Source organism: Podarcis vaucheri, assembly GCF_965113315.1.
Source record: "Podarcis vaucheri genome assembly, chromosome: Z".
Classification (NCBI taxonomy): Eukaryota; Metazoa; Chordata; class Lepidosauria; order Squamata; family Lacertidae; genus Podarcis; species Podarcis vaucheri.
In genome coordinates, this window is record NC_138758.1 from 31,129,086 (window position 1) to 31,156,939 (window position 27,854).

The 27,854-nt window shown below is 46.0% G+C and overlaps 1 protein-coding gene across 12 annotated transcripts in view; it reads left to right on the forward strand.

Annotated features, from left to right (window-relative positions):
- The window catches only part of LOC309523944 (rho GTPase-activating protein 20-like), an 89,077-nt gene extending 62,707 nt beyond the window's left edge, over positions 1 to 26,370 (forward strand). For 11 of the 12 annotated variants that reach the window (XM_082208227.1, XM_082208221.1, XM_082208231.1 and 8 more), the window contains 11 exons: positions 3,415 to 3,456; positions 4,838 to 4,922; positions 5,085 to 5,162; positions 6,708 to 6,774; positions 12,826 to 13,014; positions 13,774 to 13,949; positions 15,371 to 15,532; positions 16,772 to 16,881; positions 18,054 to 18,243; positions 20,359 to 20,476; positions 21,769 to 26,370. In XM_082208227.1, the coding sequence (XP_082064353.1) occupies positions 3,415 to 3,456; positions 4,838 to 4,922; positions 5,085 to 5,162; positions 6,708 to 6,774; positions 12,826 to 13,014; positions 13,774 to 13,949; positions 15,371 to 15,532; positions 16,772 to 16,881; positions 18,054 to 18,243; positions 20,359 to 20,476; positions 21,769 to 23,384 (2,833 nt within the window). In that variant the 3' untranslated portion in view covers positions 23,385 to 26,370. The other variant, XM_082208223.1, reaches the window with a different exon arrangement.
- Positions 26,371 to 27,854: the final 1,484 nt, after the last annotated feature.

Below are 27,854 nucleotides of genomic sequence, written 5' to 3' on the forward strand. Positions count from 1 at the left end.
GGCCCGCCGACCTGCAGCCGCCATGCGCAGCCACGGAGGATGGTGAGCGGCGCCCCCCCCGCTGCTCGCGCAATGGAGGGAGGGAGGGAGGCGCAAGGGCGTCAGAGGTGACCTTTGCCGGCCTCTTGCGGGACAGGCGCCTCCTGCGCGGCTGAGGGGCCCCTTCCCGCCTTTGTGGGCCTGACGCGGCCTCAGGGTTCCCTCCCTCTCTCCACATATATAAATTGGCTTTTATTATTAGTGCTTTCGCATTCCTTTTTCTCCCTCCCAGGAGCTCCGGTGGGGGGGGGGCGGGCGGGGCTCCCCGCCATTTACCCCCAACAACCCTGTGAGGGAGGCTGGGCTGAGAGGATTCCAACCCGCGTCCGCCCCCGCTGCTTCCTTCAAGTAGCGTCCTGGGCGAGGACAACATTTGACGGCCCCTCCCTCAAATATCCCTCATTTTCGCAATAATTCATTTTGGTACAGCTGCTTTTTCCAACGGATCTGTTCAGTGTTGTTATTTGCGCCCCTCTGCCGCCAGCAGCGTCCCAAATCCAGCGCTGCTCCCCTCCTTAGGATGCCAAGGACTCTGAATTGGGAAGTGGCCCCCTTGGGAAGAGGGAGGCTTGCCTCCAAGTAAAGATGAATATGAAAGTACCTTGTTTTTAAGGGCCTGCGGTGGTGGTGGCTGTTTAACATCCAAGGCTCACAACACAAAAACACAAAACTACATTACATGGGACAGTGGTACCTCGGGTAACTGAGGCTTCAGGTTACAGACTCCACTAACCCAGAAATATTACCTTGGGTTAAGAACTTTGCTTCAGGATGAGAACAGAAATCGTGCTCCAGCATTCAATTTTTTTATAATAATCTAAAAAAGTTAACTACAGCTTTGAAACTTCCCAGGAGAGGCCGCCCAGCGCGGGGCTCTCGCCGTCTGCCTGCCTGGCTGCCTGCGAGCTCGGCGGGCAGTGCCTCCGTCCGCAGCGCCCGCCTCGCGGCTCTTATTCCCTGCCCCTGCCAAAGCTCACCCAGCCAAGCCGCGCTCTCCTTCCTGCCTCGCTTTGCTGCCTCCTCCCCCCCACCCCCAAAGCTTGGAGGTTCCCCGGCGCCGGCCCGCAGGTTTCACCCCCTTCTCACACCTGTTCGCGCTCCTTGCACGGAATGGGGCGGATGGGGAGGAACGGGGCTCGCCGCTGCCTCCGCTCGCCCTCCCCCCCTCCGCCGGCGGTCACGCGATTCTTGGCTTTTTGGCGGTTGGCACAGAAGAAAGGCAAGGGGGGGAATTGAAACTTACACTTTCGTGCGTCCCTCCCGGCGTGACGCTGCGCGCTGACATCACGGGGCTGTGGTGTGCCTCAAGATTTTTTTCATGAAACAAGTGTGCCTTTGCCCAAAAAAGGTTGGGAAACACTGGTTTAGACACCTTCATAGAGGATTTGACAAACAAAGGCACTACTCACAATGGCTGTGCTGTTCCTCCAGGGTCAGAGGCAGTATGGCTCTGAATACCAGTTGCTGGAAACACAGGAGTGGAGAGTTGCTCTTGTGCTCAGGTCTTGCTTGCTGGTTTCCCACAGGCATCTGGCTGCTAAGAGAACAGGATGCTGGACTATAAATGGGCCATTGGCCTGATCCAGCTTCATAGCTCTAATGTTCTTAATGTAGAAAATAAATACCATATTTTTCGCTCCATAAGATGCACTTTTTCCCTCCTAAAAAGTAAAGGGAAATGTGTGTGTGTGTTATGGAGCGAATGCAGGTGGGAGGCTCTGCTCAACGCTCCCTTTAAAGAATATTTTTTTTCTTGCATTCCCCCTCTAAAAACTAGGTGCATCTTATGGTCAGGTGCATCTTATGGAGTGAAAAAATACGGTGCCTTTAATTCATTAAGTCACTATTCCATCACATCCACACCATATATTTAAAGCCAATGGCTTCCCCCAAAGACTCATGGGAGAAGTAGTTTTCCCACTCATAGCTACACACAGTTAAGAACTACCGTTCCCATGGTATTTGGTGAGGGTCATGTTTAAATATATGCATTAAATATATGGTGTGGATCAGCCCTTTATTCCTGCTTCAGCAAACAAGGTTGGCTGACATTTGCCCCCCTCAATATCTTCCTGATTGAAGCTAAAAATGTTAAATTTCTTTCCTCATCTCATCCAGGAAATAATTTCCTATTGGCCATTCAGGCTATTGGGGAGTCTCTGCTCTGCCGCGCATTGCAGGATACCTGACTAGAAGAATGACGACTCTTGCCATTTGCTTTTTACAGCCAATATATGTTTGGGCAAACCTTGGTACAGGTTCTGTATCTCTCACGTCATTGCAGGGAAATAGTTTCTAAGAATTGCAAGGCAAGGAAAGCAGACAAAGCAAGATATTAATTAGAGGCCGTAGCCCAACGTGAAAAAGATGTTTGCTTCAAACGTCAGAACAAGGCACTTGCTCTCCCCCCCTTATCAGAGCCTTGCTTCGCTTCGCCAGGAAATTGAGCTCAGCAGCACAAGAAAATTATTTTTACTAAAATAGAACAGGAAGGGGCTGTGCTTTTGTACTGGGCCTTTGTCAGAAGGGACAGTGATTTATAGTTCTGTATATCATCTATGGCAGTGGTAACAAAGAAAGGGGGGAAACTTCCCCAGCCTGAGAGCCACATTATTCTCTGGATCATCTTCTGGGGGCCACATGCCACTGGCAGGCAGGGCTAGAGGCAAAAGTGGATGGAGCAATGAATGTGGCTTTTACCCTTCATATGGAAGGCTACAATCCAGCCAGACAAGACAGAGATTTCTATGGAGGAGGTTTCTATTCATAGAGAATAAGTCTATCAGTGACTGCTAGCCATGATGGCCAAGCTCTGCTTCCATGGTTGGAGGAAGTAATGCTTCTGAAAACCAGTTGCTGGAAATCTCAGGAAGAACTTGAGTGCTCCTCTGCTTGGGTTTTGCTCAAGGGTTTCCCACAATGAGCACCTGGTTGGTCACTGTGAGAGTGGGATGCAGGCCTAGATGGGCCCCCTTTGGCCTGATCCAGCAGGCTCTTCTTATGCTGTCATGGAAACCACAGGAGGGGGAGAGTGCTATTGTTCTCAAATCCTGTCTGCTTGTCCCCCACAGGGAACTGGAGGGCCACTGTGAGAAGAGAATGATGGACTAGATGGACCATTGGCCTAATCTAGCAGACTTTTCTCATGTTCTTAGGCACACACATCTCAACCTCTGAGACATTATCACAGTTCACCCACACAAAAGCACTTGAGGAGCAGGGCCTGGCAAGGGGTGGGACCTCTGGAGGGGGAATAGCATAGAGAGAGTCCCAAGGGCCACAGTTGGCCCCTGAGGCCACAGTTGTTCCCCACCCCTGTTGCAGCCAGAGGACTTTTGATGCTTTCTTACCATTGTGTTTACTACTCATTTTCAGATCGCCTGAAGTGAAGGACAGGTGGATGTCAACACTGCTGTGGTAAGAGTTGCATTCTTTTTGTCTGCAGCAAGGATGCCACGTGGCGTAAAGGTAGGAGTGGCATTGTGCCATGGTGGCCTGCCTGTGGCATCTAGTGGCCCTTGCCATGGTTGCTGCCTGCTCCCCACAAAAGCAGGCTAGAAGCAGGGCTATCTCCATCAGTTCCATAGTGGCAGGCCAGCCTCATCAGGCCTCATCTCCCCTCAGCTTGGCACCTGAGGGCAACTGCCATTCCCTCAGGCTGACTCAGTGGGAGAAATGGGAAGCAGAAGGCTCATTCCATCAGCTTTGCCAAAAGCCCAGATCCATCAGGCACCTCCTGCCTCTGAACTGTTCCAACTGTTTAGAAATTAATACTGAGTTTGAAATTTAATTTTCTTCTTCCCTCCCCATCCCTTTTTCCTTGTATGTCATGCTTTTTGGTCTTTAGGTTGTAAGCCTGCAGGCTGTTTTGAATGTAAGCTGCTGTGGAAACCTTTTTGACTGAAGAATTGGGTACACAAGTTATAGATAGATAGATAGATAGATAGATAGATAGATAGATAGATAGACAGACAGACAGACAGACAGACAGACAGACAGACCAACTGGAAGAGGGAGGAGGGAATGTGTTGGTCTATAGTGTGCCTCAGAGAGTACTGTCTTATACTTTATCAGTGTTCTACTTTGATCCCATTTAGCCACTATTCAGGTGTTCATTCACAAGGATAGCCAATGTCCTGCAGCCTGCAAAGCAGGCTCATCAGCTCCCGGGGAAGATGGGAGTTGTAGTTCCACAATATTAGGAGGACATCTTTTTAGCTGCTGCCACATAGGAAACACATGGGAAGGGTGGCATTGCAGTGACAGGCAGCACCCTAGACTAACACGCATCCATTAAAACAGGAATAGGGAACCATTTTCAGCCTGAAAGCTACACTCCTGCTGTGTGGGTAGCTGCATGCCAGGGCTGGGCGTGGCCAGAGATGAAAGTGGGTGGGGCTTTACCTTTGTGCGGTAGGTTACATTCCTGGCAAACAGAAATCAGAGGTCTTGAACATACCCACATACCCACACATGTGTAAAGCATTATCACGGCCCCAGGACCACATTCCAGCCAGGACTGCTCTGAGGGGTACAACCTGAGGAGAGGTGTCGTGGGCTGAGCGGGGTCCTCGGGGCTTGAGGTTCTCCACCCCTGTGTTAGAACCTCTGAAGGGAGCTACTGAGTGTGCACAGGACTTAAATGGCATGGAGATCCTTGAGTGAAATCAACCCCACCCCAAAAACGTTAGTCTCCCCAAAATGGTCTGTAGCAGTGTTTTTAGTGCCTTTCTCTGCATGCCCCAGTAACTATACACCTTGTGGTTTATTTTCTTAATGGTAAATTTATGAATTGCAGGCACATCAATGAAGTGAAGCAGGCTGAGTATCCCAAAAGCATACCCATGCAGATTTTGTTGATGGACGGTGACCACAGCTCCTCTGTGAGTAACAGTGGGGAAAATAGCCTGGCCTATTAGGTTGGTCCTGTTCTTCAGTACTGCCGTATGTGGCAGTGCTTAGTCTTGATTTTCAATCTACAGTGGTTTTAAGGCTCTATGTTACCTGAGCAGAACCTAAATGTGTTTTTTATTCTTTGTGTCAAGAGCACTGCAATAATCGTCTCCAATGTAGAAACAGCAGAGCATGTCATCAAGAGGACCACTGAGAAGCTGGGACTTCCTGTAAGTGCAAAATTTATTTCCTTTTAGAAATGGCTCAGCAAGTACTGCATTATTATTTTTACTAGGTATGAGGCGGGGGGTGGGAAGATGAAGTCACTTGAGCTTTCCTAAGTGTAACTGAGGCAAGGGATCCACTCATGCCCAAGAAGCAAATAGACTGGAGAAGGGATCTGGGCCACATGCTTTTGCATTCTACATTTAAAAAAAATTAAGTAGGTATTAATGAACAGGATGTTATTTATCTAGACTTACTGTGTATGCATTTTATTTTGGGGGGGTATACTGGGTTCTGAGAAGGAGTGGAAAATAAGCACTAAAAGTGAATATGCATGATTTTAATAAATACATAATTATGTCAACTGTAGGGTTGTAAAATACAGATTGGTTCTTTTATGACCAACATATTCACATGAATGCTTGGGTTTCACCCCTTAGTATAAGACATGAGTGTTGCAAGTTGCCGACAAAGCCATTGATTTCTGTGGCTTTGCAAGCATTCCTCCATGAGAAAATTGGTAATGTCAGTTAAGATTCCCTAAAACTCTCTCCCCCTGCTTTCCAAATCACACCTAAACTTTGCCACTGCTAAGGAAGGCAGTCTGGGAGGCACAAGGATGAATTCTCAGTTCATACAGAGCAAGTGGCTGTAACTCGTGGTCAAACCTTTTGCTCTGGAGCATGTCCCAGAATCCCTCTATAATGTACAGGGGTTCCTTGAGAAAAGAAGAGTTTGAAAGCCACTGGCCTCATCTCTTGCCACCTAGGCAAAATATACTAGTTTATAATTAGACTGTGGTGTGCTAAAATGTGCCATGTATATAATGACTCAAGACATGTTCATTGGCCTGACTCGCATGCTTTTCAAGTCTTTTGTGTGGATATTGCATCCATTTCCAACCTAGATGGCTTTAAAAGAGCATTAGACAAATTTGTGGAGAAGGAGGAGGAGGAGGCTACCGCTGCCTGCTAGCCATGATGGCTGTGCTCTGCCTCCACTCTCAGAGGCCATAATGCTTCTGAGTACCAGTTGCTTGAAACTACAGGAGGGGAGAGTCCTCTTGCTCTTGGGTTCCTCTTGCAGGCCTCCCTCCCACTGATGCATCTGGTTGGCCACTGTGAGAAGAAGATGGTACTAGATGGGCCATTTGCCTGCTCCAGCAGGCTCTTCTTATGTTCTTATGTAAGCCGCTGCTGTCCAGATGCATGGCTGTGCTGGTTGGGGCTGATGGGAGTTGTAGTCCAAAACATCTGGAGGGTACCAGATTGGGGGAGGCTCCTGTAAAGTTTCAGCTTTGACTTCTTTCCGTCTGACTGCCTTCCCCTTTCCTCAGCTGTACTGTTCCGCTTCCTCTGAATGTCAGACATGCTGGTCACTCTGTTGTATTCCATCAGGTTTGCAGCCCTGCATTTCCTGATCCTCCCTTCACCACCTGCTGCCTGGGCTTCATTGCCTGGTATCCCCTTCTGTTGTTTTGCATCCCCTTTTCCCAGCTTCTCCAGTCCTTCATTCTGCCACCTCATTTCTTTCTGTTTTTCAATCCACAGGGCCGGCCAAGAGACTATCTCCTTTGGGTAATACCAGGAAGGGACAATAATGCTTACCCACTTATCGGTAAGAGCTCTTGCTTTCTTGAGTGAACATGGATAATTCAGTATTAATTAATGTCAAAATGAATATTTGTAAGTCCTTCTGATGTGAGTGGCATCTTACCCTTTCATTTCTGTGGAGTGAAATTGTTGTTCCTTTTATCATCCAGGACATTGCACTCTGTGAGGCAGTGTAATGCAGCAGCAAAAAAACAAAACACAACAACCCTAATTCAATTCTAGGTTACATCAGCAGAAGTTGAGTGTCCAGATCAAGGGAAGTAATAGTCCTGTTCTGTTTTACCTTGGTCAGACCACACTTGGAATACCGTGTCTAATTCTGGGCACCACAATTTAAGAAGGATGTTTATAAGCTGGAACATGTGCAGAGAAGGGCAACCAAGATGATCGAGGTTCTGGAATCTAAGCCTTATGAGGAACAGTTGAGGGAGCTGGGTATGTTCAGCCTAGAGAAGAGAAGATGGAGAGGTGATATGATACCCCTTTTCAAATATCTGAAGAGCTGTCACATGGAAGATGGAGCAAGCTTGTTTTCTGCAGCTCCAGAGGGTTGGACCCAAACCAAAATACAGCAGGTGAAGCTCTTATGGCCAGGACTTGTATAAACAGGGGTGTTTGTGAGGGCATTTAGTGGAGGAGTTTGAGGGGGAAGCATGAATTCCATCTCACAGCATATTTATGACTAAGAGACACAAACAGTGAACTGCAACACCTGTGCCATGTTTGCCTTCCTGTCTAAGAATGTGCAAAATCATACATGACAGATGGCCATCCAACCTCTGCTTCGAAACGGTCAAGGAAGGAGAGCCCACCACTTTCAAAGGAGAGTCTATTCCACTTCCAAACAGCTCTTACTGGCAGAAAAGTCAGAATGTCCTGTAGTGTAACTGTTTGGAATGTCCTTTATTGTAACTTGAACCACTGGTTTGGGACCTACCCTCCTGTTACCTCCATACACTACTGCCTCTGTCCTGCCCCCAGTAAGGAATCACCACCACCACCAACTCTTCCTTTGGGAAGTGGCAGGAATTGTTCTGTATCATCATTACACCATGTGATCTCCCACTTGCAGTCTAAAGGACTACAGCCAAATACAGGTTTGCCACATCAGGGAGAACCAGACCCTTTCTGAATGAAGGCTCTCCCACACTTCCATTTGTCCCAGGCTTTCTGTGCATTTGCCCTGCTGCTTTCCCTGGGAAAACCTGCTGTTTACCACTGAGTCGGAGTAAAAGTCCATCAGGGTTTTCTGCAGATTGACATGAGTTCGGATTCAGTGGTAAACATCAGGTTTTCCAGGGAAATGCCAGGGTGAACAAAGAACCTCTTGGACCCATGCCCAGAAACCATGGGACAAGTAGAAGGGAATCCAGGACAAACAGAAGTATGGACAAGCCCTGAGTGAAAGAAGAATCAGATTCAAACCTTCTGCCTAAAGCAACCCAAACATCATATGGTTATAAAGGTCAGGTGCCACCCCCCACTTTCTACAAGACTCCAAGGGGTTCCAGGCTCTCACCCAGGGTCTGTGGTCCTTTGGAAAATTGAGACATGGCAGAGACTGTAATAGCTTTGAGAAAAATGGTTTATTCACCTATTTACACCTTCAGTCTGTATGGAGGGAGTCCAGAACTTATGGCATGGTCATCTGAAGCAGAACTTATCTCCCACAGCAGTGCAGCCCTGAAGTACAAGGCATCTCTCCCAGCCAGCCTTCAGCCAACCTGCCCAAGATGGATCCCAGTCTTTCTTCTCTCCCCTTCTTCTTCCCAGCAAACCTTGCTAAACAACCCTCTTTTCCTGTCACCTCACACCCAGTTACGCTGACAACCTTCCAAATCCCAGACTCTGTTCACACGTCAGAGCAAGGGGAAGGTCAGTTTTCTTGTACTGCCAATGGCCCTCAACAGCGTTGTATTGTTTTTAATAGCCCTAGCTTGGCCAGGTTGTTTTGCATTGGCTAGCTCAGGAATTCCTTTGCAGCTTGTATTTCTCCCTTCACATCCCAAATAATCAAAATCCTACCATTTATTAATTTCTAGGGTTTAGCCCACCCAACCCAAATCTTTAACACCATGCTTCCCACACCAACTTAGACAAGAGCTATGAAATTCAAACTTGCAAGGAAAACAATGCCTTCAGAGATGCTGTGGGAGGAAAAATGTTGTTTCCCTTAATCAACTACTCCTGTTTAAATAAGCAAACATCCATCTTCCCATTATGAGCGTGGAATCTTCAGCTTGTTTATTTCTCCTGTTAAAGAATTCCAGCTGATATTTCAGGATATTATTTCAAGTACGATAGGCTGGTAGTTAATTCAGATGGAGTTTGTAAGGACATAAGAGCCTGCTGGATCAGACCAATGGCCCATCTTGTCCAGCATCCTAATCTCACATTGGCAGGACCCAAGCACAACAGCTGCCTCCCCTCTTTCGGTTTCCAGTATGTGGTACTCAAAAGCATTTGCTGCTTCCAAGCACACAGAGAGAGCATAGCCATGATGACCGGTAGTCATTGATAGCCATCTCCTCCTATGAATTTGGCTGATCTTCTTTTAAAACCATCTAAGTTGATGGCCATCACTGCCTCCAGTGGGAGTGAGTTCCATAGTTTAACTCTGCACTGCGTGAAAATGTCCTCTTTATCCGTCAACTTTATCTTCCAACTTTCTGCTTCAATGGACATCCACAAGTTCTAATGTTATGAGAGAAGGAGGGCTTTTCTCTATCCATTTTCTCCATTCCATGCATCATTTTATAAACTTCTATCATGTCGCTTCTTACCTGCCTTTTCTCTAAATTAAAAAGTCCCGAATGCTGCAACCTTTTTCATAGGATAGTTGCTACATCCCTTCGATCATTTTGGTTGCCCTATTCTGAACCTTTTCCAACTCTGCGATACCCTTTTGAGGGGAGGCAACCAGAACTAAAGACACTGTAATCCAAATGTGCTCACGCTATCAGTTTGTATAACAGCGTTGTGATGCAGGCAGTTTTATTTTCAATTTGTTTCCTAATGATCCCTAGCATAGAATTTGTCACGGCTACTTCACACATGGCTGGCAGCTTCTGCTTCATTGTGTTAAACATTGTATCCTAGTTCAATGGATTTCTGAAATAGATACAATGGAACAGTCTATACATAGTGCGCTGTCTATTCAGATGTTGCTGTTTTTCTTGGTAAAAGAATAAATGAATCCATTTAGCTCCTAAACAGCTTTGCGCTGCCTTTAAGGAGCCTAAATAAATGCTTGGGTTTGAACTGAGGCTAAATGACTGGTAACAGGGAGTGATTTCAGAAATAGGCAGCAGGAAATTAAGATCAACACAATATTTTCCTTTAAATTAAATAATAATAATAATAATAATAATAATAATAATAATAAAAATGCCCTATGAAGGCAAAAAGTGTTTTGGATTTTTTTGCCATTGGCACATATCAGAAAATGATGCAAGTTTAGATGTACAATAACATTACACAGAGTATTTACTTTGGCTGAGAGTATAGGGCATGTCTTTTCAACTTTTTCCCATAGTGTTTCATAACAATTTCTATTATTAAATGTGACATAATGACAGTATCGTATTTAGGGTTGGGCTTTCTGGTCAAAATGGGACTAAAATGAGAGCAGAACTTTTGATGAAGGCTGTTTGGGAATGTTGACAAGAGCAGCCTTTTCCTTGAGACTTTTCAGTTAACTTATTTCAGAGGAGCCAAAACCCTTTCGCTGTTGCTTCTCTTGGGCTGTGGGAGATGTCAAAGCCTTTTAAAGCAGGCTCAGCAGATTTGGGGTCAGAGCCCCCTTCCACCCTCCTCCTCCTTTAGATTCCCTTTCCTTTGGATGGCTAACCATGTCACATCTGTGATGGGCTTAAGGTTTGTTTGTTTATATCCTACTGTGTAGCCCACAGGGATCCTCCCCACCCCACAAAATTTCACCAATGAAAATTAGATCAAAGTCTAGTGTGAGGAATAGACCTGCCATGCTGTATTACTTCCTTTACAGGTAAGGGATGATCCCATGTCTGGTGTGAAGGATATTTCCACAGTTTCTTCCTTTGGCTAGATGTGGTTGGTGGGCACAGGATTCTTCTCCAACTAACACCCCCAGGCCAGTCAGTGACCCACAGTGGATCTGAGTCTTGACTAGGGACTGGAGGATAAATTAGATTCAGGGCTTATCCACACTTATCTTTCATCTACTCTTTCTAGGCTCTGTGTCTGAGTGCCCTTCTTTTTGCCCTGGAGTGTTCCCAGTGAAAACCTGCTCTTTAAATATGAATTGGAGCAAATGGCAATCTGCAGAAAACCTGATTCCTCTGAATGAGCACTAAAGAGTGAGGGATGGGGGGAAACTCCAGGGCAAAAAGCCCCCAATGTTTGGACATGGAGCTTTTAAGCACAGACCTGTACCTGGAAAGAGGGGGATAAAAGAAAAGTGTGCATATGTTGTAAACAAAATCTGGTCTTGTTCCCTTATGGGGTACACAAGAGCCCTTATAGAGTCCTTTGTAGGTTCTCCATCGGTAGGAGAAAATAACAGAGGCCGACCAGAGAATATTGAGAAGCAAAGCAGCTAGTAAGCCTGATCTTTATTAATGCTGTTGCAACAGGGTGCTCCCCTCACACTCAGGAGAGTGGAGGAGGACCCAGAACAAAGGTGTGCCTCCGCTTATATAGACATTTTGAAATTCCCTGCCCTGGAGCTCAAGACCACAACCAGAAACATCATGCATACATCACAGAAGGGGTGTAGACCAAGACCACCCCCCAGATACATCATACCTACTTCATAGAAAAGGCAGTCTACAACAGAATTCTGAGTGCTTTGTTTATCTCCTGTCTGCCAGGTTATCTGATAACGCCTTATCTGTGGTAGTCTGGTCATTTTTTTTGAGATGGTAATCACTTAATACCCAAGACAATGGGAAGGTTCCTTCACCCTCACCCTCCTTGCAGAGAAACATTTGGTCAGTTTGGGAGTCAAAATGATTTCAGGGCTGTATTTCTGTGCTGCTGCAGACATGTGGTTTATATATTTATGTATGTCTTTGCTTGGTACATTTATGAACATTTATTATATATCTAAGGCCTTAAAAATCTTATAACACATAATAAGCCCTTTGTTCTCATTTGAAGGGAAATTGTCAAATTCTCACTTTCCTAAACAATATGGGGACGAAAGCACGGGACCTTACTTAGAAATCTGTACATGGGTTGTTGGAGGTGCGGGTTTCCAACCAAACTGTGTTTACAAAAATGCATATACATTGGTACCTTGGTTGTTGAACTTAATCCATTATGGGAGTCCGTTTGGCTCCCGGAACTGTCCGAAAACCAAGGCGCGGCTTCCAATTGGCTGCAGGAGCTTCCTGCACTCAGTCAGAAGCCACGTAAGCTGCATCAGACGTTCAGCTTCTGAAAAATGTTCACAAACCGGAACCCTGTATTAGGAGAGAGCATGCATAAAAATGGAATATATGGTGAAAATATCATACAACATGCTAGAAGTTGCTTGCAAGAAATGTGTACCTAAAACTGCATACAAAAATGCATGTATTAGGGGAAATCTGCAATAAAATGCTAAATAATTTTTGTAAGGACTTTTTTTTTTAATTGCAAATTGCTGCAGATATTCAGAGAATTAAGTTTAAGATTATAAAAATGAGAAACTGAGAGTTCTGAAATACAGTGGTACCTCGGGTTAAGGACTTAATTCGTTCTGGAGGTCCGTTCTTAACCTGAAACTGTTCTTAACCTGAAGCACCACTTTAGCTTATGGGGCCTCCTGCTTCCGCCGCACCACTGAAGCACGATTTCTATTCTCATCCTGAAGCAAAGTTCTTAACCCAAGGTACTATTTCTGGGTTAGCAGAGTCTGTAAGCTGAAGCGTATGTAACCCGAGGTACCACTGTAGAAAGGTCTTTCCATCCCTCGTCGTGACAGGCAAGTTCTTTCAATGCATTTAATTTCGTAAGTCCAGCTGGTTTAAGCATGGTCAGGGCTAGCGCCTTGACTGTTTTCAGAAGCTAACACCTCTTGTTGTTGCAACAGGCCATGAGCAACCCTTCAGCATTATTCTCAGCTGCCTCGAAGACTTCATGCACCAGCCACAAGATACGGACAACAGAATGCTGTTCACTGATTATTATGGAAATTCCATCCTGGACCAGCTCCCCAGGGATAGGCAATGCCAGTTCATCCTGAAACTCAGACACCAGGCTCCAGAGCAGCTGCAGAGAGGTAAGAATATAGTCCCAAATTGCTGGCAAGACCTTCAGGGATTTCAGCTTGTGACCTACTGTTTTAATTGTGGCTACAAATTTAGTACCAACATGAATTTTCTCACTAATTAGGAATCCAGTAAATTCAGATGCAACTGTTTGAACTCTGGGCAAATGTTTGTTTATTTATTAAGGCAATAAAATTGTCAAATGTTATTAAACACCATATTGGTTTATCAAATCACCAAATATTGTTAATGGAGATAGTTGAGGAGCAGGAAAAGGATAAAGGCGGAAGGCAGAGGTTGGCAGTTTGTCCTCCTTCCCTAGTGGAGGCTAATAACTGCTTCAGGAACTAGAAGATTCAATCAGCGAAATGAGTTGCTGCTGTTTTGGGGGTGGGAGGACTGAACACCCCTCCCGCAAGCGAATATCTTTCTAGTCCCTCATTTCTATATAATGCATGCCAGTAGTTCACAAAACAGTTCTATCTCTCTGCATAAGGATCTTAGAGACCTCCCTGCCTCATTTCTAATAGCTGCCCATCATTCTGCTTTATTAGAAAGCAATACCTCTCAGATATTATGGGCAAGGAGAAAAGGCTTTCTCAGCCAGGATGGACAGCAGGGGAAGGAGAGGACATTTGGAAGTTCATGGAAGATCAGCAGTCTCACTTCTTAATTGCTCCGAATTGCCTGCCTGGTACCCAGTTTGTACCTCATCAACCTTGCCTTAGAAAGGGAACACCCTGAAACCTGAGGTGCATTTGTGCTTTCAGAAAAGGTACAGAAGCACACCAAGAGGAAGAAATCTTTGATCGATTGGGCACTCCGCCGAAGCACCAGCACCCCAACTGGCAGCCCAGTATCACAGTCTCCGACCACCTCGAGGAAGCTTTTTGGCCTGTCCCTGGAATCATTGTGTCCTGATGGAAACCTCCCCAAGCCAATTATGGTAAGATGGGGACCCAGGGATGTTGTTTGGGTGCCTCTGCAGAATAGCTTCTTTACTCTTTTGTTCACTGTGTCAGTGCATATTTAGATGCATGGGAAGAAGGCTGTGAAGGTGGCTTGGGCCCTGTCTGCACTATACATTTAAAGCAGTATCATACCATTTCAAACAGTCATGGCTTTCCCCCAAAGCATCCTCGTACCTGTAGTTTGTTAAGGGCGCTTAGAGGTGGTGGTGGTGGTTGGCGCTTAGAGTTTGTTGTTGTTTGCATTTATGCCCCACCTTTTTCTGCAAAGAGCTCAAGGTGGCGTACATGGCTCTCCCCTTCCTCATTTAATCCCCACATCAACAGTGAGGATGGTTAGGCTGACTGGCTCAAGGTCACACTGTGAGTGGGTTTCATAGCCATGTGGGGATTTGAACCAGATCCTGGTCTAATACTACAGAACAGTGGTTATTAAGAGACCCCTGTTCCCCTCACATAGTGACAATTCCCAGAGTGGTTTATTATGGTTGTTAGTAATAATAATAATAATAATAACAACAACAACAACAACAACAACAACAATAATTTCATTTCTATACTGCTTTATATTTCTAAGAAAAAAATCTCAAAGCAGTTTACAACACATTAAAACATCAAATAAAATAACCCAGGATAAACATTACTGAAGAAAATCAAGTACAAAGGGAGTTGGACTAGAGGACCCTTAGGACCCCTTTCATATCTATGACTCTATAACTGTTTATAATACAGATGGTACCTCAGTTTTCGAACATCTCTGTTGACAAACAGTTCAGTTTTCAAATGCTGTAAACCCGGAAGTAAATGCTTCGGTTTCCAAACACGCCTCGGAAGTCGAACATGCCATGCAGCTTCCGCTGAGTGCAAGATCCTGAGGCCTAGTTGTCGGCTACTGAGTTTTCAGTTTTTGAACATTTCAGAATTCAAACGGTCTTCCGCAACTGATTACGTTCAAAAATCGAGGTACCACTGTACAGTGGAACGTCGGTTATTTGAGCATCTCGGAAGCTGAACGTTTTGGTTTTTGAACACCGAAAACCAGGAAGTAATTGCTTCTGTTTTCGAACACACCTTGGAAGTCGAACGGCTTCTGCTGAAGTTTTTTCAGTTTTCTCCGCTGAAATTGCAGACCGCCTTTTGCACCTCGGTTTTCAAACGTTTCAGAGGCTGAACGGTCTTCCGGAATGGATTACATTCAAAAACCGAGGTTCCACTGTACTGAATTTTAAATTGCAACCTGCCCTGGGACCTGCTGGTGAAGGATGGGTAATTAACAGCAACAACACAAATATTACCTCTGTCATGAATGAGAGCTTAATCTGATTGTCTAAAATGCAAATTGTAAGAATCGCCCTTAGTGATCATATAACTGACATTGTTCACTTCCACACAACCCCAGGATATCCTGCAACTCCTGTACCATGAGGGCCCCACCACAAGGGGCATCTTCAGGCGCTCAGCTAATGCCAAGACTTGCAAGGAACTGAAAGAAAAACTCAACTCTGGAGATGATGTCCAAGTGGATGGTGAATCTGTCTTTGTGGCAGCTGGAGTTATTACAGTAAGCTGGACCATATTGGTAGTACTTTAAAGACCTTAAGTTTTGCTGTGCTGACTAACAAGGATCTGCTGCAGTGGCTTAAGTGGGGGAATCATAGAATCAAGAGTTGGAAAGGACCCCGATGGCCATCAAGTCCAACCCCCTGCAATTCAGGAATTTCAACTAAAGGGAGGGCCTTTAATTCAGAATTGATGGCAAGTGGTGTCTTATAACCCTCTCAGCCTATGGGCAACAGCAGTTTTGAGTCATCCCATACTAACATCCAGGCATGTCAACTAATTTAGATAACAGTAGAGAAGTGTGAAGGGTTAAGGACTGGCAATCTGTGCAGAAAGAAAGAGGCATTCAACATGTCATTCTTCATGGCGATTAGTAAGAAAATTGACCCTCCTTGCTCCCATGATAGTGCAAACTGTGCTTCATGGAGATACTGATGATGTTAATTTTGCCCAATAGGTTTTGTTGCAAACAGTGAGGTTTCTAGTATTGTGGTGTTCTGGGCTTCTTACAGGTGGATACTGAGAAGCCCTGGAAAATGAAACCAAGTGTGGTAGAGCAGCATTGAGCAATATGCTTCTATCTGCACAGCACTGTGCACAATGCCATCAGACTGAAGTGCACAGGGTCCATTCAGCTGGTTGGCAGCACCTGTGGGGATTGAATGAGCAAATACTTGTCAGGGCTTTGAAGCCCATTGCAAAACATTCCAGTGGCCACCTGGTGTCATTGTGATGCTAGGTGGTTGACTGGTGGGTGTCCACATCTGCCTATCACAGGGTTTCCCAAACTTGAGTCTCCAGCTGTTTTGGACTACAATTCCCATCATCCCAGACCACTGGTCCTCCTAGCTCTGGCATGGCCAAACTTGGCCCTCCAGCTGTTTTGGGACTACAACTCCCGTCATCCCTAGCTAACAGGACCAGTGGTCAGGGATGATGGGAATTGTAGTCTCAAAACATCTGGAGGGCCAAGTTTGGCCATGCCTGTCCTAGCTAATAATGATGGGAGTTGTGGTTAACATCTGGAGACCCAACTTTGGGAAGCCCTAGCCTATCAGATTTGGGCCATACGGTGAGGGATAAATAGACTTTTCCCACCCCTACCTTAAACTGTGTGGTTTTTGACACACACTCACAAAATCAGGGCTTTTGTGCTTCATTGTAGAATAAATCTCAAAATCAACTCAATTGCTCTCTGCATGACTAACCAAATCACTCTGCATGTCTGTATTTAATATAGGATTTCCTACGCAATATACCTGACAGTGTTCTATCCTCAGACATGCACGGGCTGTGGATGGAAGCCATGGATAAGGAAAGCCGAGCACATAAGATTGAAGCACTCAAAAGGTTTGCTACTGGGGCAGTCTGCTTTGATAACCCTGGGTAATGAATATCTACTCAGTCTCCCATTCCAACTGCCATGTGGGATCCTTTAGAAAAAATAGTGCCATATGCTACATTCTAGTAAGATGCTCTTATTTTAAGGAGAATTTCAAGCATGCCCCCTCCTCAAAATGGCAAGGGGATGGAAAATTACTTGATCCATGTAGTGGGGGGGGGGGGGACATATGTGGACCCTGGCTAATTTCTCTTAGCCTGACTTTAAGGGAAGGGCTCAGCAAGAGACCACAAGGTTTGCCAGCAGAAGATCCAAGATTCAATCCATGGTTTCTCCACGTAAGAGGATCGGGGAGGGAGAGAAGGAAACAATGGGAAAAACCTCTGCCTGAATCCCTGGAGGGCCACTGCCAGCCAGTGTAGGCAATACTGAGCCACATGGCGCCTTCCTGTGTTCCTAAACTCAGAGTGGTTGTGAGGATAGAATTGCAAGGGAAGAGCCTTGCCTACCACTCTTGAGTGCAGTCGAGGAAAGGCAGATTTGGAAATGTGATCTATCAACAAGCAAGCTTCCAATATTTCCTGGAACACAGGTTGGAAGCCACTCTTCCGATTTATGCCAGCTGCTCTTCATTCAGCAGTTGATGGCTTTCCATGGGCTTTATACATGAGCATAATAACAGGCTCATAATTTGGGGTAGAATTAGAAATGCAGAAGCATTCAAGGCTCAAGTCCTGCTATGGATTCAGCTGAGATAAGGCATCATTTGCAGGAACCCTGCTTCTCAGTTGTGCTGCCAGCTGCCCTGGACTGGATACTTACACTTTCTCGGGGGAAATGATAAAACTTTAGTCCAACATGCAGTTGCCAAAATCAAACCCAAGCAGCATGTCCAAAGGATTAAAAAATAATAATCCTTGTTAAGAATTCTAATGTTGCATTCAAAATTAAAGTAGCAAAATTTCCTGCAAATGTTGAATGCTTGCTTTTCCTTTCTCAGTTGATGTGCAAATTTGAGGCTCAAGTACATTTAGGGTGTGTTTTGGCTGTGCAGAGTAGTAGTTACTATGCCACGAAAATCCCATCAGATGTGGACCCTCCTTCAGGGAGCCGATTTGCCCTTTTTGCCTGTGGTCTGAGCTGATGTTCTTCATTCTCGTTTCTCTTCCTTTTTTTGCAGCTTAGTGAATCAGCTCCCAGAAGCAAACCTCATTTTGCTCAGACACCTATTTGGAGTTTTACATCACATTGCGCAAAATTCGACAGAGAATCAAATGAACGCCTACAACTTGGCCCTCTGCATCGCCCCCAACATGCTGTGGCTTCCCAGTCCAACATGTCCTGAGGAGGAAAGCAAATCCACAAAGAAGGTAACAGCCTTCTCTGCTTCTGGGTTTTTACCCACATCCCTTTCGTTGGCTTTTCCCTTTGGCTCAGACACTCTGAACTCTGATTAGACTTCCCAAATCCTTGTTAAGTTTGTAGTCTCTTTTCTCAGAGCTGGAACACAGAGCTAGCAGTTGCATGATGCTAACCCTGGCCCAAATTGCTTTGGTCATCATGTCCAGAGGATATTTGTGATATGGTATGACAGTACTGACCACAGTAGCTCATGCACTGGTTACTTCAAAACTGGATTACTGCAATGCACTCTATGTGGGACTTCCCTTTGCAGAATGCTGTAGCACAATTGCTGACAGGAGTGATAGCTTGTCAGCATATAACATCTCTGCTCAGAGATGCACACTGATTGTCGATTTGCTGCAGGGCCAGGTTCAAGGTGTTACTGTATATAAAGGTGCTTAGGATCAGTTTACCTGTGAGATCACCCCATACATGCCCACTTTGACCACTTCAATCTGCGGAACCGGCTCTGTTACAGGTGCTACATAATACTTGTTCCATATTTGTAAGAATTCAATCTTTTAATGTGGTAGCACCTGCACTTCAGAACTCCCTGCCTATTGACATCAGTCAGGCGCCCTCACTGCACTCTTTTTGGTGCCTGCTAAAAACATTTTCATTTAGGCAAGCCTAGTCAGATATTTGGGATGCGGGCGGCTCTGTGGTCTAAACCACAGAGCCTAGGGCTTGCCAGTCGGAAGGTAAGGTTCCAGCAGGAAGGTAAATGGCGTTTCTGTGTGCTGTTCTGGTTCGCCAGAAGCGGCTTAGTCATGCTGGCCCCATGACCCAGAAGCTGTCTGCGGACAGACACAGGCTCCCTTGGCCTATAGAGCAAGATGAGCACACAACCCCAGAGTCACCTGAGACTGGACCTAACGGTCAGGGGTACCTTTACCTTTACCCAAATATTTAGAATGCTGATGTGTTTTTAGTTGTTTGCTGGTCTGGATTTTCTGAATCTTTTAATTGTTTTACTAATAATCTTACTGTTTATTCTTTCAGTAAACCGCTTTGAGGTTTTTGACGATCAAGCAGTATATAAATTTTATGAAATAAATAAAACTAAGTGGGTTTGGGTGAGTGTAAAAGGGCAGAGCTGGATATAGCACAGATCTTGTCCTGCTGCATGCCCTAAGCAAGCCTCATGCCCTCAGGCACAATGTCCCAGTCCTAGTGTTAATGTATAAGATTCACTGCTGGTCTCATTCGTATATCTTATTCATATAATTTATACAGCACTTGATTATTTAAAAAAATGAAAACCTCAGAACGGGTTACAAAGAAAAGATAAATCAATAAAATTATCAATAAGAAAAAGTGGCATCAACAATTTAAAACTTTCAGGAAGTTAAAATTACAATAGACACCCGCTTTCTAAATGTCTAAGCTTGTCTAAACAAGAAAGATTTTAGCAGGTGCTGAAAACAGAACAGTGAAGGCACCTGCCTGATGCCAATAGGCAGGGAGTTCCAAAGTGCGGGTGCTGCCACACTAAAAGATTTGAGTTCTTACCAATGCAGAGTGGGTATTACGTGGCACCTGTAACAGTGCCAGTTCCACCAAGCAAAGCAGTCTTGTCCTTTGTCTCCTGGCTCATCCACACTTCCACTTGTCCTGCCACTTTCCCCCAGGAAAACCTGCTCCTTACCGCTGAATCAGAACAAACATCAAAAAGCATTTCTGCAGATTGATGATTGTTCTGATTTGGCAGTAAGCAGTGGGTTTTCCAAGGGGAAGTGGCAGGACAAATGAAAAACCACTTGGGGCTGTGTTTTCCAGGCACAGGACAAGCGAAAATGTGGACAAGCCCTTAGACACCAAAATGTTCCTGCTGCTCCTCTGTCCACATCTAATGCAAATTTCCCCTGCACAGAGACAAAATGGGTTTGTTTGCTGATTGTGTGCTTCAGCTCTTAATCGCACAGTAGAATAGAGACTGGAATAATTATACATAATAACTAACAGACAAGTACCATGTTGTTGGAATTAGCCACATGAACAGCATCCAGAGCTGGTGTCCTCCACTTAATAGAATCATAGAGTAATAGATATTACCTTGGCAACTGCTCCCTTTCATACAGGTGGCCAGGCTGGTGCAGTTCCTGATTGAAAATTCAGCTGAAATTTTTGGAGGAGACATTGCTACACTGTTCCAACAGTCAGAGAAAGAGAAGTCCAAGAGTGCGGGTGCCTTCCTAGGTAAGACCATGGCTGAGATACATATCTGTTCATTTAATATCCCCGCCTTTTCAGCATGCTAATGATGGATTACATCCCAAAATGGAATAGAAAGGGGCCGGGGATTTCAAAGTAGAAAGAATCACCTGACTGGCTATGCCCACAGGATTCCTCCAGTCACTCCAGCAACCTGTTCTCACAGTGGCCAGCCAGGTGCCTGTGGGAAACCAGCAAGCAGGACCTGAGGCACTGTAGAGGCAGAATATAGCCATTGTGGCTAGTAGCCATTGATGGCTCTATCCTCCACGACTTTGTCAAATCCTTTTTAAACCCATCTAGATTGGTGGAGAAAAGAGAGAGAAGGAGAAGGGCACCAAGCTGTGGCAGAGCTGATTTTCCCATTAATCCCCACCTCCCAAAAAAACCTAACTTGTCCCATTTATTTCAGTGGACCTAAGGAAGGGGGATTCATGGAGGACAAGGTTATCGATGGCAACCTGCCATGATGGCTATGCTCTGCTGCCACAACCGGAGGCAGTAAATGCTTCTGAATACCAGTTGCTGGAAACCACAAGGTGTGGGGAGAGGGCTCTTCTGCTTGTGGGTTTCCCATCTGCTGGCCACTGTAAGAACAGGATGCTGGACTGGATGGGTCATTTGGCCTGATCCAACAGGGCTGTTTTTTGTGTTATTAGGTGCTCCCAGATGGGCTCTTAATACTGTGGACAGCTGAGATATTATAAATGGGTTGTTGGCAACAGGTTTTCTTTACAGTGGTGCCTCGCAAGACGAAAAGAATCTGTTCTGCGAGTCTCTTCGTCTAGCGTTTTTTTCGTCTTGCGGAGCAACCCTATTAGCGGCTTAGCGGATTAGCGCTATTAGCGGTTTAGCAGTTTAGCGGCTATTAAAGGCCTAGTGGCTTAGCAGCTAAAAGGCTATTAGCGGCTTAGCGGCTTAGAAAAAGGGGGGAGCGAAAAAAATCGCAAGACTCACAAGACGTTTTCGTCTTGCGAAGCAAGTCCATAGGGAAATTTGTCTTGTGAAGCGCATCGAAAAACGGAAAACTCTTTCGTCTAGCGGGTTTTTCGTCTTGCGAGGCATTCGTCTTGCGGGGCACCACTGTACTGAATTTTCCTCAAATCCAAATTAAAATGGGGTTGAAATCCAAATTAAATGGGGTTAAAATAGGGCTGGCATTTTGACACTTGTGTGTTGGCGCTGGAAATAAAAACCACACACACACACACTTTGCATTCCTGAGGAGCACAGCAGATGCACATTTATCTTGATGTGGCTTCCTCTTATCCCCACAGGCCAGCTCAATGATTCCTCAGATGAGATGGAAAGTGTTCCCTCCTACCAAGGAAGGGCAAATCAGCATTATGTGCGGGAAGCAGGCGGTGAGGGCCTCTTCAGCCCATTTGATGGACTGATGCTCAATGAGGATCAAGAGGACTGGGATTTGTTTAGCGAGATCACTGCCTGCTATCAGAGCAAAGCTGGGCACGCCAGTTCCAACTGCTGCGACTTCCTGAGAGAGCAGGGATCCTTTTGCTCACACTGCCCAGTCTGCTCACTGGGGCCCTCAAGGAATCGGTGCTCTTCGGAGCCCAGCGTTTGCCTGAGCTCTCAACTTTCTGTTGAGGACCACGAGCCAGTGGCCCGGCAATCCAGTTGTGATGCCACCATCATGCACAGCCACAGTGATTACGTCCGCAGGCTCCAGCAACTGCAGATGGAGAGCCAGAAGATCATAGATGAAGGGCTGAACCCTGGTCCGAGCAAAGGAAAGCAGAATTTCTGGGGGGCCTACCCAAGCACCAGCATGCCCAAGAAGCTTGACCCTCTGAAGTCGTGCCTGTCTAACACGTCTAGCTTCTCCAGCCTTTCATCAACCACCACATCTGCCTCCTCGCTGAGCTCCTTGGAGAGTGCTTTCTCGTACTGCTCCGAGTCATCTACCTTCAGCCCCACTGACGCCTCCACCCCGTCATTCACATTTGAGACGTCTACCAAGCACCACGGCTTGTCCCCTAAGATGACAGAGAGATCCTTGAAGGAGTGGCACAAGCCCTTGACCTCCCCATTGCCACTGGGCCCTTGCAATGTGGGCGCTTGCTGCGGGAGACAGGTGGATGACCAAGAGCCAAGCTGCAGCAGCAGAGTGTCATCGAGGGTCTTCATACCCGTAGGTAGCCCGTTTCACGAGGACAACTGGGACGAAGAGCGGAAAGATGCAGGAGCTGCTGAGATGTTCGGACGCACTCCTGTGAAGACAGACTTCAGAGGTCATTTCCCTAATACCGAGAGCCCTTCTCTGCCAGCACCGCAAGTGCAAAGGGAGAAATCTGTGAAGCACATTGAGATCAGTCGTCCCAAAGCTTCGCATCATGGCCAAGAAAGCCTGAAGCGCACCAAGATAACCGTATTCATGGCACCTAAAACGAGCTATCCAACAGCATCTCCTGTAGGGCAAAACAAGGAGGAGACAGCCAAGAATCTGCAGAGCATGAAAATTCATATTCCGCAGACAGTGTTCTACGGGCAAAACACTCCTTTGGTTCTCCAGTCTGCCTCAAGGAGATACCACCATGAATCAGTGAGCCAGTCACCCCAGGTGGAGATCCCTGAAAGTGTTCCCCTCGTGGAAGTCCCAGGGGACCCAGCTGAGCAGGAAGGGTGGCACACCAGGGTCCAGCGGAGCACATTCGGCCAAAACCTCCGCGTCTTTCTCCCGACCTCCATCCGCAACACCGTCCGGGAGTACTTCAACCAGGAAAGCTCTAAGGAATACTGCATGATGAGAGCAGAATCGGTGGAGAGTGAGCTTCTGCGGAACAGGGCAGAGTGGCTTAGAAGCCAGCCCCGCCCCAGCGCCCCGCCCAAGAAGCACAGCGGTCGAATGTTTCCAGAAGAAACCATTGTCTAGGAGCAGAGCACCTGCACCTTGCGCATTTTTGTGCTTTCTTTCCGCATAGGGAGGATAGTCCTGTGAAAGTGCCTCTAAAATGCTTAGCTGAGATGTGAAGATATTCGTTTTCATGGGCTGGTGTCAAGTGGCTGTCAGTGTGGTCATTTGTAGCTTTTCCCTTGGCCTCTGTGTGTGTGTGTTTTCCCTGCCCAGAAGAAAAGACGGGAACAGATGGCTGCTAACATGAAGCCGTACTCCACACATGCAAAGCTTCATCCTGCTGCTTTCTGCTGAAGATGCCAGTTTGCACAGAGGGGTGAGCAGACAGGAGCAGAGTCACTCAAAAGGATTTTTGTTGTTGTTGTTTCAGCTCCATGCAAACGTCATGGCAAGCCTACAAGGACGCTGAGGAGACCCTTTCAATTACATTGGAAAAAAAGTACAACAAAAAGAAATCCTGGCTGTTTTTTGTTTTGCTTTTCATCACTTTGTTAGGTGAAACTCGAAAGAAAAACATTTCATTTCATTCCCCCCCCCTTCATTTCTGAATTCTCATTGTTTGTGTGTTTAACTTGGGCATGACGCCCAAGGCCGTGTGGAAATAGTTATGTGATGTGGCCAAGTATGGGACAAAGCAAGAAAGCTACTGGTCTGCTGAGTTTGGTTTGGTCAACTGGCTGCTTTCTTCTTAGGGAAGACCTACTGAAGCTCTCAAGGTATCCCAGGCTTGGCAGGCTTCGTGTGGCTTGTTGATCATACTTATGCCATCCCCATTTCATCTTGCCTTGACTCATGTGCTTCATGTGAACATTATTTCTTTCTTGCAATGTTCTTTTGAAAGAATGGACAGATGTCTCAGAATAGCCCTCCTTTTATCCACAGGGTTTTCACTTACCGTATTTTTCCATCTGTAAGACGCTCCCATGTATAAGACGCCCCCTATTTTGGAGGACTCAGATTTAAGAAAATGGGGGGAGATGTATCCATGTATAAGATGCCCCCTAATTTGTGACATTATTTTAAAGGAAGAAAACCTAGTCATATACACAGAAAAAGATGGTAACCTCCAAATCTCCCCTTGTCAGCACCGCCAACTTGAAAATTTCTTCGGCGGATTTCTTTATAAGGGACGCTGGGGTCATTTACAACTTTCTACAACTCTGGCTACTTCATGAGGTCCTGTCTCAAGGTCCCTCCCTCCCCAGCTGTGTTTTGATGCATCAAAGTTACTGGTCGTTGTTGTTATTATTATTTATTTGAACTTACTAGTCATTTTGCACAAAGGTCTTAAAATGTCTTACAACTAACAGCAACAAAAATAATATGCAGTACTAATAGTTTAAAACAGATACACAACACAAGGTAATCAGACCATGAAAACAATCCCTCTCCCTCCAACATAGGTCTGACCACAAGAAAAAAGCCACCAAAGAAGGGGGTGCTTCCCAGATAACTGGGGGGAAAGGAACATCTTTGCCTGGAGGAAAAAAATATCAATGTCAGTCAGCGGTGGAGCAAGCCGATCAGGCTCCTGGGGCGACGTGTGTGCTGCGCCCAGGGGCGGAGCCAGTCATCCACGGGGGCGGAGCCAGCTGGCCACAGGGACACCGTGGGGCCTCCAAGGAGTCTGTCTCCTCCCACTCAGCCACCCTACAGCTGAGGAGCAGGTAGCAGGCAGACTGTTTGGGGCAGCACGGAGGCTGTAGGTGCTCAGGCCACGGCATCACTCCCAGGAGAGACGCATGGCCTGGGCACTCTGCAGGCCCTGCAGTGAGTGCCGCCCACCATTTTGTCACCCCCTCAGTGGGGACACCCGGGGCAGACCACACCTACTGCACCCCCTTTGCTACACCCCTGATGTCAGTGCCAGGTGTGTCTCCCTAGGGAGAGATTTCCATAGATAGGCCTACTGAAAAGGCCTGTTTTCTGGACAGCTGCTCTCTGGACAGCTGCTGGTGGGGTACACAGAGAAGGGGCTCTTATGCTGACCTCAGGATCTTGGCAGGCATGTGTGGGAGGAAGGTGTTCTTTAAAGTATTGGGCTCCTTCTGAGCCATGGAAAGCTATATAAATCAAAACTGATTTGGTTGTATTTTCACATAGTCCAGCATAGAAGGAAGTTTGTATGTAGAGTAAAATGGGCAGAAGGAACAGAGGAAGGGCAATCTGAAATGAAATTTTAACAGGTGGCAAATAGGTCTGGCAATACCTTAGGGCGTTTTTTAAAAACTAGGCATACTGTGCTGTGGGTAGCGCTGACCCTGGTGCAAAGAGCAGCCTGCACTGATTTCAGGAGGGAAAAACAAAAGAATAGTCTGAGCCCAAGCATTGCCAAGGGAAGTGCATGGATGGCTACCCCCAAGTGAAATCATGTGATCCTGTGTGCACTGGAAAATGCTGTCTGGCCGGCTGCCAGTGCTGGCTCATCCACAGGGACAGCAGATCTGGCCACCAAGGAATACATCAACTGCTAGCTGAACCACATCTTTCTGTGAAAGAAGAGAGCCATCCTTGCTTAGGGGACAGAAAGAGTATGTGATAGAGATTTTTTGAAGCAAGGTTTCGTTCAAACATTATAGAAGGTTTTCCGAGTGGGACATGTAGAAAAGAAAGCTGGGCCACTTCTTTAAACAGTGTTTATTCGCTTTAACTGCCGGTTTAAGAAGCTTTAATTGTGTCTGTGGTCTGCTCTTGAGCATTTTTCATTGAACCTAAAAGTAAGTAGAAGATCTCTCTTCCCTTAGTCAGTGGAAATCACTGTCCTTATCTTTAAACTGGAAGAAATAGATTTTTCCTGCTGATACGTGATCATTTAAAAAAAATAATGTTGCTGTTGTTCGTGTCGTGTCCCGTTGTGCTTGTTTGTTCTGTGAGTACAAGTTTAAGCTCTTTGTTGTCAATTTCTCTTGCACATAAAAGCTGATAAAGAGATTGTTTCCTTCTAGATTTCTAAGCTATGGTTGTAAAATATTTAATAAAAGAAGCACAGCTTTATTTGTCGAAACTGCCTACTCGTTTTTGTCCACTGCTTACTAAAGGTTGCTGGCTTTTAACACACATTTTATTTGTTAGAGACCACAGAGGAATTGTTGCGGTAGAAAGAATCCTACTCACTTCATGTTTTTGCAATTAGGAGGGCTGGAGGTCTAAAGAGGTGCAGGGGTAACAACGACCTATGCTACCCCCTTGCCTCTTAGTGTCCCCCATAGCGATTCCCACCGCCCTGCACGGGGTGGCACCCCCCACTTCGGAACCACTGGTCTACAGGGATGGCATTCCAAAGCTATAGGGAAAAGGCCACTCACCGCACTGTCCTAGGGGGTGGGCACACCAAGAGGGCCTTCGATGCAGATCTCAAGTGTGTGGGCAGGGTGGTCTGTGTGCAGGCAACCCAACAATCCAGACCATATTAACACTGGCTGATTTCATGGACAGATCAGAACACACTTAACTCTTTCCCATTGAAATCAAGACTTCAGAGTGGCTCTCTTTGGCTGGAACACTGCCTGGTTCCCTTTTATAGTTCACCAGTCGCCACTCCAATACCTCTCCATGCAAAACCTCTTTTGTATGCTTGATTGCTAACATACACCTACAAACGTGGCCCTTTGGGGTCCCTTCCACCTCTACAATTATATGATTCCACGTATAGCTGTTCCTAGGGTGTTTTGCACTGTTCAAAAAGTGCATCCCCCCACAACACCTTTGGTTTCCTGATTACATGTGGGATATCATATATATTTTTCCTGGTTTGTTCTTAATATTTAACAGGCTCTTGGGCCATTAAAATGTTTCAGGAGCAATTCACAGTATTGAAGAGGGCAGTGAAGATTCTCGACAGTGGGAAAGAATCTCCTTATCTAAATGTTCCAAATCCCCGTTTTCAAGATAGGAGTAAACAGAATGAAAAGTTAAGTTTTCTTTGGAAGGAAAATTTTAAATATGTATTCCAAGAATCTAGAAAGATATCAAACTGGCTCAAAAGTCATCCTGACTTCAGCCCAAACAAGGAGTTTTGGCAGGGTCCGAATGTCCCCTGCCCCTCTCAGCTGCACATGAACCATCAAACTGTTGTCATATTATTAAAGAACAACAAATAATTTAGGGAGCCTTATTCTCACATGTTTACTAAAAGTGGTGGAGGGATCATGTCCAGGAGGCGGAAACTAGATTTGCTCCAGATGCTTAATACACCACTCATATTCGGGGTTTTCAAAGTCCTCATGGGGCTTTGCAAGAATCCTGTGCTTGTCGCATTGTTCCATTCCCCAATTCTTTAGATCCTGAGGTCAGTGGTGCCCTGTGCCCTCCCCCACCCAAAAAAGGGTTTAAAAATCAAGATTACAAAAGTTGGGTGCCACCCCCTCTCTCTGCTGAGCGGTAGAAAAAGCCCCTTGGGGTTCTGGGCACTCAGCCAGGGTCTGTGGTTCTTTGGGGACTTGAGACACGATGGAGACTGTCATAGCTTTAAAAAATATGGTTTAGTCA